This window comes from Macaca mulatta, chromosome X (assembly GCF_049350105.2).
Source record: "Macaca mulatta isolate MMU2019108-1 chromosome X, T2T-MMU8v2.0, whole genome shotgun sequence".
Taxonomy (NCBI): Eukaryota; Metazoa; Chordata; class Mammalia; order Primates; family Cercopithecidae; genus Macaca; species Macaca mulatta.
The window spans coordinates 36,990,576-37,007,883 of NC_133426.1; the positions used below are offsets into that span (position 1 = coordinate 36,990,576).

The 17,308-nt window shown below is 41.6% G+C and overlaps 1 protein-coding gene across 1 annotated transcript; it reads left to right on the forward strand.

Moving 5' to 3' along the window:
• Window positions 1-7,297: 7,297 nt before the first annotated feature.
• Window positions 7,298-11,406, forward strand: FAM47C (family with sequence similarity 47 member C). Its single transcript, XM_015127167.3, has one exon. It carries the CDS (start codon window positions 7,664-7,666, stop codon window positions 11,258-11,260), a length of 3,597 nt encoding a protein of 1,198 aa, XP_014982653.3. The 5' UTR covers window positions 7,298-7,663; the 3' UTR covers window positions 11,261-11,406.
• Window positions 11,407-17,308: the final 5,902 nt, after the last annotated feature.

Here is a 17,308-nt window from a genome sequence, read left to right on the forward strand (position 1 = left end):
GGTAGAAGTAATTCTCATATACAATTTTTAGACATTTGCATGAATGCAAATGGTGATAGTTAAAAGAGCAGATATGTTCCAAATAATTCATATTGATTTATACTCTTGAATGGCCATGGTTACGCTTAGCGAGCTGTTCTCAATATGACATGACTGCTCAACAGGACTTGACCCAGCATTCTCATGAGATACAGTAAGAGGCGATAACCAGAAAAACACAGGGTCTCAGTCCATAATCCAAAACGTAGACAAACAAATTACCAAATGATTAAACAGAGCTAACTACTCTAGGATGGCAAAGATTAACAGAATCATAGAGCTGGAGATCATCTCCAGGAGATCATCTCTTTATGCCTTTCCTTTAACAATAAGGAAACCAAGGTCCATGAAAATCGTACAGCAGGGAATCGTTGAAATGTTGTTAAGAGGAGAGTCGTGGGATCACATCTGTGCTTTTGAAAGATCAGTTTTCTTGAAAATTAGAGAACATATTTGAAAGGAGGACAATATGTCAGAGTGGTATGTAGAATAATCAAGAAATGAGGAAATCTGAACTAATAGCAAAATAGGGTGGCAAGACTTGGAAGAAGTCAAGAGATCTGAAGCGAGCAGGTTACAGGGTTTTATGAATAACTGGCTGTGGGAGTAAAGGAGGATAAAAGTCAAAGATTATGGCTGGTGTCTTCTCTGGACAATTGGGCCAACAAAGATACTATCCACCATGCCAAAGAATACATGCAGTGGAATAGATATGAAGCATAAAGAAGAAGGAAAATAGCTAATTCAGTTTTAAAACCTGAGTGTGGTTTTACAGTCTCATGATGTAAAAAGAGAAACAATAAAGCAATAAAATGTTAACAATATATCCTGAAGGTTAAAAATTCAGTACAACTGATTAAAGGAGGTTGATAGAGGTGAGCTTTGGAAATTGGTTAATATAGGGATAGTACGGATAAAGGCATGTAGCTAGACTTCAGAATGAGGAAGCTTGACCACCTAGTTTTAATGGCCTTCTACTATCAGCAACATCTTGAGTTTATTTGGAGAAACCACCATTCCCTATTCCTGGAACATGTGATTTAAAAGAAACTATACCATTTCCATGTCCCCAAGGGGGAGCATATATCCCAGGTCTGCCCAAGGAGAAACAATCCTGAGCCTTCTTGGCTAAAACCATTGGGAAAGCTAAGATTGCTAATGTAGAAGGATTAAACCTACAGCTACTGCTGGCCCTCTTATGACTGCAAGGAGAAAGCACGCTGAGGATTAAAGCACACACAGGAAAGCAGAACTGTGTTAAAAAAAAAAAAAAAAAGTATGACATACTATAACAAGATGTCCTAGAATAAAAAAAGAAAAATAAAATAATAAACCAATAAAACAAAAATTATAATAAAAAAGAAAAAAAAGTATGACAAAAAGTGTGACCCATGACATTATTAAAATGCCTGCATCTGGCCTTACCTGAAAAACTCATCAACTATGGAACCCAGTACATTCCTTCTTTTACTTAAATGGGGGTATGTCACTTGGCAAAAGAAGGAGACCTGGAATAATTCAGGGTTTTTTGGCCATTTGAAGTAGTTTGCTGTGATTCCATTAGAGAAGCTAGGTAGGCATGGAAGGGAGCAAGAAAAATATTTGCTGAAGTCACATTTGAGAGGATTGTTGACAACAGAGAATTCTATGAGCCTGTGAGCAATGAACGAGAGTGGAGGTGTTGAAATGAGACTTGATGTCAAATTCCTGCCCCACCAAACCTCACTGTGTGACCTTGGGAAAGTTATTTAACCTTCCTAAGCCTTGGTTCTCTCGTCTGTAAATTGGTAAAGACAATGGAATCTTTCTCAAAGTATGGTTAGGATAATGCCTATAAAGGGTTTAACTTGATGTCTAGCTCTGAATAAATGTTAGCATTTGTCCAAAATCATTATTATTCTTGATGGAGTTGCTTTGAGAAGTGGATTATCACTGCGTGCTTACGGCCTAACCTCTTGCATCTTCCTCTTTTTCTAAGTTGGTTCTCCTTAGAAAAGAGTCATAGGTTTTTGGTTTGTTTGTTTGTTTGTTTTGCTTATTCTTTCTCAATGATTCCTAAATAAAATGTGTTCCGTTTACAAGCCTAGCTATTTTTTTTTTAGGGTGACTAATTCAACTTCTAAGGTGAAAAAAGAAATCTTGTGTTTCTCAGCTTTTATGTGATCACCGGTAATAAAGATTCAAGTTGACAACTTCTGTTGCTGATGCATGAGACAGAATAAAGTTAATCTTTTCAAGGCTATCTGGTTCTGCAGCAGTAAGAGTAAACAGGAAAGCAAAAGCATGTGACAGAAAGCTATGTGGGTGAGCAGATCTGCAAAGAGAGGATAAGCAGATAATATCTGAGGGGGCACTCTTAGTTATTTTCAATCTTTAAGTTCTGTGTAAGTTTCCCACAATTTCTCTTTACCAAGCTCTGTACAGTCTTTGCAACTGGTTCATAAATCAAAAATTATTCTAAAATAAAAGATTTCCAATTTAGACTATATATTGCATCGTGATAAATTATCAGCAGTCTAGATGTTGCTGTGGAGGTATATATATATATACATATATATATATATGGAGAGAGAGAGAGAGAGAGAGAGAGACGGAGAGAGAGGGAGAAATTTTATTGGTTTATGCAACTGTGGGGGTGGGCAAATCCAAAATCTGCAGACCTGGTTGCAGGTTAGAAATTCAGGCAAAAGTTGATGTTGTAGTCTTGATTCTAATGGCTGGAAACTGAAACAGATCCGTCTTCTAGGGGGAACTTCTGTCTTTTTCTTGAAGGCCTTCAACTGATTGGATGATGCTCACCCATCCTATGGAAGGTAAATCTGATTTACTCAAAGTCTACTGATATAAAATGTTAAATGACAACTTAAAAATCTCTCCACAGCAACATCTAGACTGTTTGACCGAATAATTGGGCACCATAGCCTAGCCAAGTTGACACAGAAAATTAACCATCCCAGAAAGTAAACTTACCAAGAGCTAATAAAAGCAAAAGAATTCCAAAGTGGGTTGGATCAGAATGAAAATGATTGGGTATCTGAAAAAGGCTGGCAGGTGCCGCATGTGGGTGGAAGAGGCAGCAAGGCTGCAGATAATGTGAGTCTGCTGGAGGGTGAAAATTGTGTCCTGAGTTAAGTCTGCAGTAAAGGTTGTAACTACCTAAGAGCAGTCAGAGGCACACAAAGATGTCAGAACTGGGACTACTTAAGGCTCCATTAAACCAATGCACTTCATCACATGGATTTTCATTGTTTATTTTAATTTTCTTGTATACTTATTCATTTTATGCTGCTCTACTCAGAGCATTTTGACTTCCTTGAACATTTATTTATTAGCTTGTTGGTGTTGGTTTTGCTTGTCAGCTGCATTATTCATTTCTGGAGTAACACTTCATAGTAAGGCGGTTGTTGCTTGTTGATTGAACAGGCCAGTTGTAATTTCTCTGTACTCTATAGTGATGTCAGTTTTCTTTAACCCAAGAAGTGCTGTTTACACAAGTAAGTTGCTTTCACTCCTAGTTTTTTTTTTCACTGCCAGTCAGGTACTCACCAAACTTTGTATCTTCTTTACTCTTCTATCATGACTTCATTATCCTGTGGGCCCACCAGTTATGTACATGTCATCTAAGTGAATTATTTTGTCCACGGGCTCCACTATCTGATTTTTACATTCCCATATAGCACTTGCTGAAATTTAATTTTCTCCAAATTTGGTGACTTTGGATAATACCATAACTACTGTGGTTTTTAAACTCTTTGAAAGTCTTCGGGGCCTATAAAAGGCACAGGGCTTTAGAAAAGTAATTTTCACCTATTGGTGTGTATAACTTAGAGACCATGTAAAATGTAGATGACTGGCTCCACTTCGAAAAAATTATGATTTACTATATATGGGGACAGAGGGGCCACAAGTATGCATTTTAAAGAAGCTACAGCTTTCCCTCTTATATGGTTAGTAGTGATTTGCTGATAATTTATCATGATGCAATATATAGTTTAAATTGGAAATCTTTTATTTTAGAATAATTTTTGATTTATGAACCAATTGCAAAGACTGTACAGAGCATTTTCATGCACATTTTACCCAGCTTCCCCTAAAATTAATATCTTACATGGTACATGCATTTAAACTAAAAAATTAACATTGACATATTACTATTAACTAAACTTCAGACTTTATTCAGATTTGTAGATTTTTTTATACCCATGTCCTCTTCAGTGTCAGGATACAGCTTGGCCTACCACATTGAATTTAGTTTTCATGTCTCTTTAATCTAAAGTCTATGTCCAGTTCTCTGCCTTTAATTGTTTCCCATGACCTTTATAATTTTGAGGAACACTTGAGAATTTTGTAAGATGTCCCTGGACTTGGGTTTGTTAGATGTTTTCTCCTCAGTAGACTAGGATTCTGGAATTTAGAGAAGAATACTACAGAGGTGAAGTGTCTTTCTCATCACATCCTATCAGAGTAGTGCATGATACCAATGTGACGTCTCACTGCTGATATTAACATTCATCACTTGATTAAGGAGAGAACTGCCAGGCTTCTCCACTAAAAGGTCACTATTTTTCCCTATCCATATTCTATTTTTTAGAATCCAGCCCACACTCTGGGGAGGGCATTTAAATTCCACCTCCTGGAGGGAGGAGTATCTATGTATATTTTTTCAAATTCTTCATAAGACAGATTTGCACTTTTTTTTCATTATTTATTTGTACAATCATTTGTATCAATATGGACTCATGGATATTTTATTTTATATTGTGTTATAATTTTAAAATTTTAATTCTCATGTTGCTTAAATTGTTTTAACTTTGGCCATTGAGTGCTCTTTCAGTTTGGCTCCTGATCTGCTTTTATTCTTTTGTTATCTGAGAACTTCCTATTTTCTGTCATCACATAATACTCCAGGCTCATCTTATGTTTTCACTGCCGCAGGCCTAGAATTACTCATTTCTCCAAGGATGTCTCATTTTGCTTTTGTTATTTTGGATAATTGTATTTAGAAACCAAGATCTGGGCAGTGGATGTACTTTTCGCTACTTGGATGTCATTTTTTTCTAGTTTCTCAGCAGACAGAGCTATAAAATATATGCATGTATACTAACCAATATGTGCACACAACTATATTTATTTCTTTAACTATGTATCTCTATACAAGTTAAGCTACTACTATGTATTATACATTTTGTTTTGTGTTATCTGTTGTCTTACTGTTAAGTTTTAATAATCATTTATGTATTCTGGATATGAATCTTTTGTATAATATTCTACTTTGAAAAATGAAAAAAATGAAGTGGCTGTAAAGTACAAAAACTTTTAATGAACAGCCACATGAAAAATTTTGGAGATGCCCAGTTGACCTTTAGGAGCTTCAATGTGTGTTTTTCTCTGGGATTATTTAGAATATAGAAGTTTTATTCAAACCCTCACCCACTTTAGATAAATGAGAACTCATATGAGCTTACTAGTTAGAGTACTGTTATAGAGAATTGTTGAAATATTGGCTCTTGAATTTAACATACATTCCATGGAATTTTTCCAAGTGAAAAAGTTAAAAATAAATCCATACCAAAATGGTCTTAGCAACTTCGCATTATGAAATCTACTAAATATGTTGAGAGTTTAACAGATTCTTATAACTGATAAATGAAAATATTTGTGACATATAAATAGATCTGTATGATTTCTGCTGCTCCTTTATTTAGGCACTGAATGTAGAATATTTTTATTTTCAAGTTGTAGTAATCCTATATAAAATAACAATACTTTACTGAATGCTTATTCTGCGCCAAACATGATACAAAATCAAAACAAAAATATATGTTATATAGATTATCCTGATTTACACATAAACCATTTTTTGCATTAATGAGAAACCTAAGAGGAATATATATTAGTCTATTTTACAGAGGAGGAGCCACAGGGAAGAGAGGTATTGATCATGCCTTATTTACAAGGAGGAACTAAGGCATACCTGTTAGTAATGGTAGAAAACATTTTCAGCTGCACTTAACAAGGGAAATAAGAAAATTTCTTTTAAAAATGAATAAGAATGTACAGAAAAAAATTACCATGTGATGAGAAAATAATATGCTTAAGGAATAATGCAAGGTGAATTTGTCTAAAATTAAATTTTTTATAAAAAATCTTTTTCATAGTTATAGTTTTAAACACCATAAGAGAGATAAAAATTTCACTAATATTATTCAAAGGAAAATCAAGGATTGCAACTGGGCTGAGCAGAGGGAATGAAGATACTCAGTTTGGAAAGAAAGAAGGGAAACTGTCTTTATTCACAGAAGACATTATCATATATATAGAAAATTCAATGAACTCTACAAAAATGCTCCTGAAAGTAATAAGAGAGTTTACCAAGGCTGTATGATACAAGGTGGACATACAAAACTCAATATTTATATATACTAACATCAAAAAATTGGAAATTTCAATTTAAATATACTACATATAATAGTATCAAAAGCAATATTTAGAAAAATCTGGGGAGAAACAATGTAAAAGACATATGAACTAAAAACTACAAAATATTCCTGAGAAAATTAAAAATCACATAAACAAATGGGAAAATGTACCTTTTTCAGTGGTCAGAAGACCTCCTATTGTTAATATGTCAATTACCTGCAAATTGATCTACAGATTCAACAGAATCCTAATCAAAATCCCAGCGGAATTTTTTTTAGGCATTGACAAACTTATTTTAAAAATTTCTGTAGAAATTCAAAGGACCTCGAAGAAGCAACTTTGTAAATGAACATTGTTAAAGAACTAATATATCCAAATTTCTAGATTTATTTTAAAGCTAAAGTAATCAACAGAGGGTGAAATTTGTGTGAGAGAAAAATATGGAAGAGAAAAGAGTGTCAAGAAATTGACCCACAAAAAAATATAGACAGCTGATATTCTACAAATTTCCAAAGGCAATTCAGTGGAGAAAATATAATCTTTACAAAAATAGTTCTGAAATTACCAGATATACATAGACAATAGACACTTTTTAAAAAAAAGTACTTTGATCTGTATCGTGTGCTGTTTACAAAACTTTAAACAGATTTAAATTTTTAAAAATCTCTGTGACCTTTGGATAAGCAAAGTTTTCACAGATACATCAAAAGAAGTACAATCTGTAAAAGAACAAATTAATAAATTGGACTTCATCAAATAAAAAAAAACTTCTCTTTGATAGACACTGTTAAGACAATGAAGGGAAAAGCCAAGGATGAAGAGAAAAATTTGCAAATCATATAGGTGATAACGGACTTAGATGCAGAACAGAACAAGAATTTTCAAAACTAAATATGATATCCAGCAACACAATTTAAAAATGGGGGAAAAAATCAACAGAAACTTAAACCAAGGAGAGATAAGGATGGCAAATAAGCAAATATAGACATGTTCAATACCAGTAGTCATTAGGACACACAAATAAAACCCAGAATGAGATTGCACTACACACCTGTTAGAATCCGGGCTGCGCAGGTGGCGTCAGCGCTGCCCCGCCTCCAGGAAGGAACCTGGGCTGCACGTGGCTGGCGGTCTCCTAGCGACTAGAGCGGCAGGGATCAGGAACCGCGGAAACTGGAGAGGTGGCACCCCAGCGAGGGCCACCATGGGGGACCAGGGGCCGCAGGACCGGCCGAGGTCCCCGGGCATGGACTCCAAGCCCTGGTACTGTGACAAACAGCCTTCCAAGTGCTTCGCGAAGCGCAAGCACAGGCGCCTGAGGTTCCCGCCCATGGACCCTCGGAACCGGGTATTTGTGACGCAGGGCATGGACGACTTCCGCTACGGCTGTCCGTCTCCCGAAGATACGCTCGTTTGTCGCTGTGACGAGTTTTTACTCCTCAAAATATCTCTCAGAGGTCCCCAAGCTGACCCCAAAAGCAGGAAGAAAAAGCTGCGCAAGAAAGCGGCCCTGTTTTCCAAGCTCTCACGAGCCAAGCCAGCACGGAAGACGTTCGTAGAGGGAGTGGAAGCCCAGCTGACGGCCAAGCCTCCCTTGGCCATGAACTACAATCTGGGAGAAGATATGCCTCCAGATCTCCTACTACAGGTGCTGAAACCGCTGGATCCTGAGAGGAAGCTGGAGGACGCATGCGCTTGTGAGGGCCAGGGGACGAGAACTGACGAACCCATGGAGCCTGGTAAATACCCCTGCAGGGAATTCTCCCCTCGGCCACCTGAGACTCGGGTGTCCTGTCTCCACCCAGAGCCTCCCAAGTCTCCAGTGTCTAGTCTCTGCCCGGAGCCTCCTGAGACTGGAGTGTCCCATCTCCGCCCAGAGCCTCCTGAGACTCAGGTGTCCAGTCTCCACTTGGAGCCTCCCAAGACTGGAGTGTCCAGTCTCCTCCCGGAGCCTCCCGAGACTCAGGTGTTCAGTCTCCACCTGGAGCCTCCCAAGACTGGAGTGTCCAATCTCCTCCCGGAGCCTCCTGAGACTGGAGTGTGTCATCTCTGCCCAGAGCCTCCCAAGACTAGCGTATCTCGTCTCCACCCGGAGCCTCCTGTGACTGGAGTGCCTGATCTCTGCCCGGAGCCTCCCAAGACAGGCGTATCTCATGGCCCAGAGCCTCCTGAGACTGGAGTGTCCCATCTCCACCCAGAGCCTCCCAAGACTCGGGTGTCCAGTCTCCACCCGGAGCCTCCCGAGACTGGAGTGTCTCATCTCCGCCCAGAGCCTCCCAAGACTCGCGTACCTCCTCTCCGCCCAGAGCCTCCCGAGAATGGAGCGTCTCTTCTCTCCCCGGAGCCTGCCAAGACTCGCGTATCTAATCTCCGCCCGGAGCCTCCTGAGACTGGAGTGTCCCATCTCCGCCCAGAGCCTCCCAAGACTCGGGTGTCCAGTCTCCGCCGGGAACCTCCTGAGACTGGAGTGTCCCATCTCCGCCCAGGGCCTCCCAAGACTCGGGTGTCCAGTCTCCGCCCAGAGCCTCCTGAGACTGGAGTGTCCCATCTCCGCCCAGAGCCTCCCAAGACTCCGGTGTCCAGTCTCCGCCCAGAGCCTCCCGAGACTCGCGTATCTCATCTCCCTCCGGAGCCTCCTGAGACTGGAGTGTCCCATCTCCGCCCAGAGCCTCCCAAGACTCGGGTGTCCAGTCTCCGCCGGGAGCCTCCTGAGACTGGAGTGTCCCATCTCCGCCCAGAGCCTCCCAAGACTCGGGTGTCCAGTCTCCGCCGGGAGCCTCCTGAGACTGGAGCGTCCCATCTCCGCCCAGAGCCTCCCAAGACTCGGGTGTCCAGTCTCCGCCGGGAACCTCCTAACACTGGAGTGTCCCATCTCCGCCCAGGGCCTCCCAAGACTCGGGTGTCCAGTCTCCGCCGGGAGCCTCCTGAGACTGGAGCGTCCCATCTCCGCCCAGAGCCTCCCAAGACTCGGGTGTCCCGTCTCCGCCCAGAGCCTCCTGAGACTGGAGCGTCCCGTCTCCGCCCAGAGCCTCCCAAGACTCGGGTGTCCCGTCTCCGCCCAGAGCCTCCTGAGACTGGAGTGTCCGATCTCCACCCGGAGCCTCCAGAAACTTGCGTATCTCATCTCCGCCTGGAGCCTCCAGACACTGGAGTGTCCCATCTCTGCCCGGAGCCCCCCAAGATACGCGTATCTCATCTCTGCCCAGAGTCTCCTGAAACTGGAGCGTCCCATCTCCGCCCAGAGCCTCCCAAGACTCCGATGTACAGTCTCCACCTGGAGCCTCCCGAGAATGGAGTGTCCCATCCCTGCCCAGAGTCTCCCAAGACTCGGGTGTCCAGTCTCCACCCAGAGCCTCTTGAGACTGGAGTGTCCCATCTCTGCCCAGAGCCTCTAGAGATTTGCGTATCTCATCTCCGCCCGGAGTCTACCGAGACTGGAGTGTCTCATCTCTGCCCAGAGCCTCCCAAGACCCCCGTGTCCAGTCTCCGCCCGGAGCCTCCTAAGACTGGAGCGTCCCATCTCCGCCCAGAGCCTCCCAAGACTCAGGTGTCCAGTGTCCGCCCGGAGCCTCCCAAAACTAGAGTGTCCCATCTCTGCCCGGAGCCTTCTGAGACTGGAGTGTCCCATCTCCGCCCAGAGCCTCCCAAGACTCCGGTGTCCAGTCTCCGCCCAGAGCCTCCTGAAACTGGAGTGTCCCATCTCTGTCCGGAGTCTCCCGAGACTCACGTATCTCATCTCTGCCCGGAGCCTCCCGAGACTGGAGTATCCCATCTCAGCCCGGAAACTCCCAACACTCGTCGGGTGTCCAGTTTCCTACTACAGGTCCTGAAAGTGGATTCTGAGAGGAAGCCGGAAGACACATGGGCTCGTTGCGAGGGTCGGGAGACAACAACCGAGGAACCCACCGAGCCTAGTAAATACCTTTGTGGGGAATCCAACCCGCGGCCTTTCGAGAGTCGGGTGTCCCATCTCCCACTGGTGCCTCCCAAGACTCGTCGGGTGTCCAAACTCCGCCCAGAGCCTCCCAAGACTCGTCGGGTGTCCAGTTTCCGCCCGGAGCCTCCCAGGACTCGTCGAGTGTCCAGTCTCCGCCTGGAGCCTCTCAAGACTCGTCGAGTGTCCAGTCTCTGCCCAGAGACTACCAAGACTGGAGTATCCCATCTAACAGAACTGTTTCAGGAAGATACACCAAACACAACGGAGTGTGTTTCTGACTCTCTTCAACATAGATACACATCGAGAAAACTCCGTGACTTCAAGTGGGCAGGAGACCTGGGAGTTGATGAAGAATCCATCAGCAGTCTGTTTGACTTTACCCCTGAGTGCAAAGCAGACTATCAAGACCAAAAGATTAAGACGGTAAATGAGTGTTCCTCAGGGCTGAAGTGCAGCATGGAGCTAGATGACATGGATGAGGTCAAATTCTTCTCACAGAAAAAAGACTTGGACGGGAAAATCCACACTGCATCGAATTCTTATAGTGCAGAGCATGTGAACATGGGATATGGAGCATGGTACCTCAAGCCTAAGTTGGGACAAAAGCTAAGAAGTGATGAACCGTTGAATGACCCCAAGCTCCTACTTGAAAAGCCTGATGAACCCGACATTCTTGACGGTCTTTATGGACCAATTGCCTTTAAGGATTTTATATTAAGCAAGGGCTACGAAATGCCTGGCATCATTCAAAGGCTGTTTGCCAGGAATGGATGGACTTATGACTCTGTTAAGACTCCTATTCAACGTGCAATGCAAGTTTACAAGTACGAAGAAGACGTCACAGATGCATCGGAAGAAGATTAGATGGTTTTCAATTTACTACTTAATTGGGTATTTCTTGCTCTCATTTTAAACATCAATCAGAATTTATGATGACTAGCCCCGTGAATGTACAATGATGGCAACATCTGTAACTTCACTACCTAATGTTTATAAAGATTTCTTAATGACCTGCTTTGACTTCATTATTTCATATATTTTATCAATTATGTGATTAATATTCACATATACTTTTTTCACATTTTGAAGCATTGTGAATATTACGTCATCATTTCAATTACTTGTAAAAATACATACAACCAGAAACAAAAGCAGAATTAATCTTAGAAAGAGAAATGGGGTCAACTGCATTGACTCACACCTATAATCCCGCCCCACTTTGGGAGGCCCAGATGGATGGATTGGTTGAGCCCAGGAGTTCAAGAGCAGCCTGGGCAACATGCTGAAACCTGGTCTCTACAAAAAATGCAAAAATTAGCCAGGCATGGTGGCATGCACGTGTAGTTCCAGCTACCTGGGGGGCTGAGGTGGGAGGTTGGCTTCATGCCACCACACTGCAGTCTGGGAGACAGAGCAAGACCCTGTCTCAAAAAACAAACAAACAAACAAACAAAATGTGCTGAGTAAATTAGAATTCTGTAACTCTTCTTATATGAAAATTCTAATGAAATAATTATTATGACAATTATTTTGTTAACCAAAAATTGGAGACTATAGCCAAAATAATGTTAACACTTTTTAATAGTAAAATTGTTATCTTCCCCTTTGGGATTCCATCAACCCCCCAAAACAAGTTTGAAAACTATTTATCAAAATCATAGTTGAAACTTGAGTTATGCCATTTTATCATATCTCTCAATAGAACGTATGTATTTCACCATGTTCATAAACCTTCACAACAAAAGACTATTACCAAATCATATAACCATGTGCAGAATTGGAGTTAGCTTCAACTCCCTGGCAAATCTCATGTGCAAAACAGGATCTGTATGAGAAAAAGCTACCAAGCAACATCAAATAGCCTTACATATCTGTTCAAGTTCAAATAATTTTCATTCCATTAATAGCAATTTAAAATGCATTCATAAGTTTAAAAAATAAATTAAGCAACACTTTACCTTTCAGACATAGCAGGTAAAACTGTCTGGTATATCATTTGACCCAGCCATCCCATTACTGGGTATATACCCAAAGGATTATAAATCATGCTGCTATAAAGACACATGCACACTTATGTTTATTGTGGCACTGTTCACAATAGCAAAGACTTGAAACCAACCCAAATGTCCATCAACGATAGACTGGATTAAGAAAATGCGGCACATATATACCATGGAATACTATGCAGCCATAAAAAAGGATGAGTTCATGTCCTTTGTAGGGACATGGATGAAGCTGGAAACCATCATTCTCAGCAAACTATCACAAGAGCAGAAAACCAAGCACCGCATGTTCTCACTCATAGGTGGGAACTGAACAGTGAGAACGCTTGGACACAGGAGGGGGAACATCACACACCGGGGCCTGTCGTGGGGTGGAGGGAGGGGGGAGAGATAGCATTAGGAGATATACCTAATGTAAATGACAAGTTAATGGGTACAGCACACCAACATGACACAGGTATACATATGTAACAAACCTGCACGTTGTGTACATGTACCCTAGAACTTAAAGAACTTAAAGTATAAAAAAAATCTGGTATAGGTAAATTTCTAGGTAAATATATTTGTAGTGTAGATCTGAAGTGCACTTTTTCTTTCAGTGATGAAAGAGTCCATCTGTAAATGGACATATATGCATATATTTCATCCAAGTCAGCAGTGATATATACATCTGTCTATGTGCAAATTCTGTTTCTAGTGAAGTTTGTCTGTGGGCCTTGTGTTCCTGAAAAAAAACAAGTCTTTTTTTATGTTGTTTTCTAAGCCAAGGCCTAGAATTTCTCTTCAAATTCATCATCATAAACTTAGGTTCATGTCACCACTATCTCTTATTGTATTTCTGCAACGGTTTCCAACCCGTGTCTCTTCTTGAGTGTATTTTTGCAAAATACAAGCACGGCTTGTTAATTCTCCAGGCTCATCTAAACTTATCTAGGTACATAAATACTCACACACATGCATACACATACACGTACATGCTCCTGCATTCCACACTCCAGTTAATATTCTTTTTCTTACCTCTGTGTGTTTCTTGTGTCTTTGTACATAATCCTCTCTACTGTTAGGACTTCACTCAGGCCATGTTTCAGTGCTCTCCCATGTTTCAGTGCTCTCCCTGTTTCAGTGCTCATCCTGTTTCAGTGCTCTCCCCATCAAGGTCAATTTCATGATTACTTTTATTAAGATCTTATATCTGTAGACAAGGACCCTCATTTTCCAGTTGTCTTCCACTGAATAACTTACGTCAGTATCCTAGAGAAATAAGTCATTAATGCCTTCAAAATAAGGGAAATTCCCATACTTATTTATTATGACTTCTGAGAGGCCAATACCATGCCTTATGGCTCAGAGTTATCTGGTTTCTGAGGTTCTCCACTGAAGCCTTGGGCTTCATGCAGCAGCATTCGATGTTCACTTCCTTTCAGCAAGAGACAGACCTACTTTTCCACATTTGGTTATGTGACCTTGCACTTCACGGAGGATGTATCCTCACCTACACAATGGACACCATATAATCAAACTCAAATTCTGGTGAGACTTAAAGGATTACTTATTGGAGTACCTAATGCCTCAGGCATCACAGAATTAATACAAAACCTGTATTTGTGGAAGAGAAGGAGGGAGTTGTAAAGGAAGAAGGATACGAAAAATATCACAACAGAAATACACTATAAAAACATAACTTTTTGATGGTGTTTATCTGGTGATAGCCTTCACCTATATCACACACAATCTTAGCCATTGCTTAACATGAAAAAGTAGTGCTTGCTTTGGCTGCACATATACTAACCTTAAGATGAAAAACTGTAATTGCAAAATAAGAGCCACTGGTTAGGGTTTCTGTTGCTTCTTGGTAATGGCTACTTCCAGTGAAATAAACTTTCCTCAGAGAAACTATGTGGATTTCTCCATGTTGTAATTACACACAGTGGTATTACTTGTCACACAGATATAAACAGAAACAATGTTTGACCTATTTGGATTTTTAATACCAGTTGGACTTCTGAAAACATCCTGACTTCAAATCCATAGGTTTTAGAAAGAGAGAGAATTCAAGAGAGCTTGATATATAATTGTTCCTGTGTAGCCTAAAGCTATGAATGGTATATTCCACAAATACTGTAGTAATCAATTGGATTACAGCATCACATAGGTTTCACAAAAGCTTTGGAGAATTTGATTGTAGGAATATGTGATTTAACAAAGATGAAGGAAATTATTTTTTATTTCTGAGAGTCTGCATGAATGAGCAAGGCCTTTGGAGCTAGGCAAAAATGAGTTCACATCCCAGTGCTGCCATGTTCTTATCCAGTTGCTTTAGGCAGAGGCAGAACAGGAGGAGGGAAAATACAGAGGGTGGGCTGAAGGGGGAGGAAGCTAGGAACCCCTCCTAGGGCTAGTGCACACCGGAACGTGTTCCTGGCCCCCAGTGACTCCTACAGAGGGGATGAGTTTAACAGGCCCACTCTCACCATGGGCCTTTGGAATCTCAGCAAGAGGAGACCCTAGACCACCATGGACACTTGAGTTGGCAGGGAAAGCTACTTAGAGAAGTGGTAGAACTGCAGTCACGGGCAGAGCACAGAGGGTGCCCCGTGGGAGCAACTGTAGTGGAGCACTGTCTGAGATGTGCATCCCCCTAGACTAGAATTGCTTGCATAGGATAATTTAGCCCTAGGGGAACTTTTGGACCTGAACTCTGCAGGGCAGTCTTACCCATGAGACAGGACTAGTCCAACCTGAGCACCTCTCAGTCTGCTGGCCTCCTGTGGGGCCCCAGCCTGGCCACAGCTGCCAGGTGCCTCTTGGGGCCCACATTACAGCTGGTGGACCACACCTGACTGGCAGAGTGCTCCAGCAGAGTGGCCTCTGAAAACACATAACAGCTCGTTTGCACCCATGGCCACCCTCCACATCACGATGCTGGTACATATATGCCCAGGCAGACCTAGCCTTCTATTCCCCGCCAGCACAATGGTACACCTGCACCCTGTCTTGCCACTGCTGCTAGAGTGAGTGCACCTCCTCCCCCCACCCCCCACCCCACCACACCGCCATTGTCTTCAGGACATTGGTGGGCACAGAGCCCCTCAGCCCCCACTGTCAGCACCCTGCCTCTGAGCCTGGGCCACCAGAGCAAAACTAGGCATGGAAGACAGTAGACTACCCCCTAGCCTTGAGCAGCCACTGCTGTCAGCGTGAACGTGCACAGAGGGCACACACAGTCCTGCACCCACCAATGCTCCCACCTCCACACTATAACCACCACCTGCAGGGACATGCACACAGTCTCAGTGGGGGCTCCTCACCCCCACCAAGCCATACTGCCACCACTGCTGCTGCAAATACTCACATCAAGGCTAGCAGCCTGGCCGTGGAAATAAAAAGGATTATAAGAGACTACTAAGAATAATTATATACCAACAAATTGGAAAACCTGGAAGAAATGGATAAATTCTTATAAACGTATAACCTACTAAAACTGAATCATGAAAAAAATAGAAAATCTGAACAGATTCATAACTAGTAAGGACATTGAATCAGTAATCAAAAACCTCCCAACACACTGGGCATGGTGGCTCACGCCTGTAATATCAGCACTTTGGGAGGCCGAGGCAGGTGGATCTGTTGAGGTCAGGAGTTCCAGACTAGCCTGGCCAACACTGTGAAACCTCGTCTCTACTAAAAATACAGAAATTAGCTGGGCGTGGTGGCGGCCGCCTGTAATCCCAGCTACTCTGGAGGCTGAGGCAGGAGAATCCCTTGAACCCAGGATGCTGAGGTTGCAGTGAGCTGAGAACGAGCCACTGCACTCCAGCCTGGGTGACAGAGCAAGACTCCATCTCAAAAAAACAAAAACAAAATACCTCCCAACAAAGTAAAGCTCAGGACCAGATGGTTTCATAAGGGAATTCTACCAAACAGCTAAGGAAAGATTAATGCCAATCTTTCTTGAAATCCTCCAAAAATTTTAAAAGATGGAATACTTCCAAACTCGTTTTATGAGGCCAGCATTATCTAACAGGAAAGCCAAAAAAAGACACTACAAGAAAAGAAAACTGCAGGCCAATATTCTTGAATATAGATGCAAAAGTCCTCAAAAAATAATAGCAAACTGAATTTAACACATTGAAAGGATTATACACCATAAATAAGTGATATTTATCCCTAGGATGTAAGGATGGCTCAACATATGCAAATCAATAATGTAACACATTAACATAACAAAGGCTAAGAAGTACTTGATTATCTTAATAGATTCCAAAAAATATTTTTTAATTCAATTTTTTAAATAATAAAGGCAGTCAACAAACCTAGAATACAAGGAAATTCCATCAACATAATAAAGGCTGTATATGAAAGTCCACAGCAAAGATCATACTCAATGGTGAAAAACTGAAACTTTTCCTCTATGATCAGGAACAAGCAAGGATGCACACCCTTGCCACTTCTATTCAACATATTGATCAGAGCAATTAGGCAAGACAGAGAAATAAAAGCACCCAAGTTGGAAAGGAAGAAGTTAAATTGTCTCTATTTGCAGATTACATGATCTTATATATAGAAAGCCTTAAAGATGTAACAAAAAAATAATAATTAGAACAAATAAATGAATTTAGTAAAGTTGCAGGTAATGAAATCAATATACAAAATTTAGTTATGTTTTTATACACTAACAATTAACTGTCTGAAACAAATTAAGAAAATAATCTCATTCATAATAGTATCAAAAAGAATAACATTCTTAGAAATACTTAACCAAAGAGGTGAATGACATGTACATTGAAAACCACATGCTATGGTTTGTATGTAGTTTGTCTACACGAAAATTCATGTTGAAATTTAATTGCCAGTGTAATGGTATTGGGAGGTGGTAACTTTAAGAGGTGATTAGGTCATGGCTTTCTCA

Bases quoted from the DNA above. Each gene is read 5' to 3' on its own strand.
- FAM47C (XM_015127167.3), top strand. From the start codon at position 7,664: ATGGGGGACCAGGGGCCGCAGGACCGGCCGAGGTCCCCGGGCATGGAC.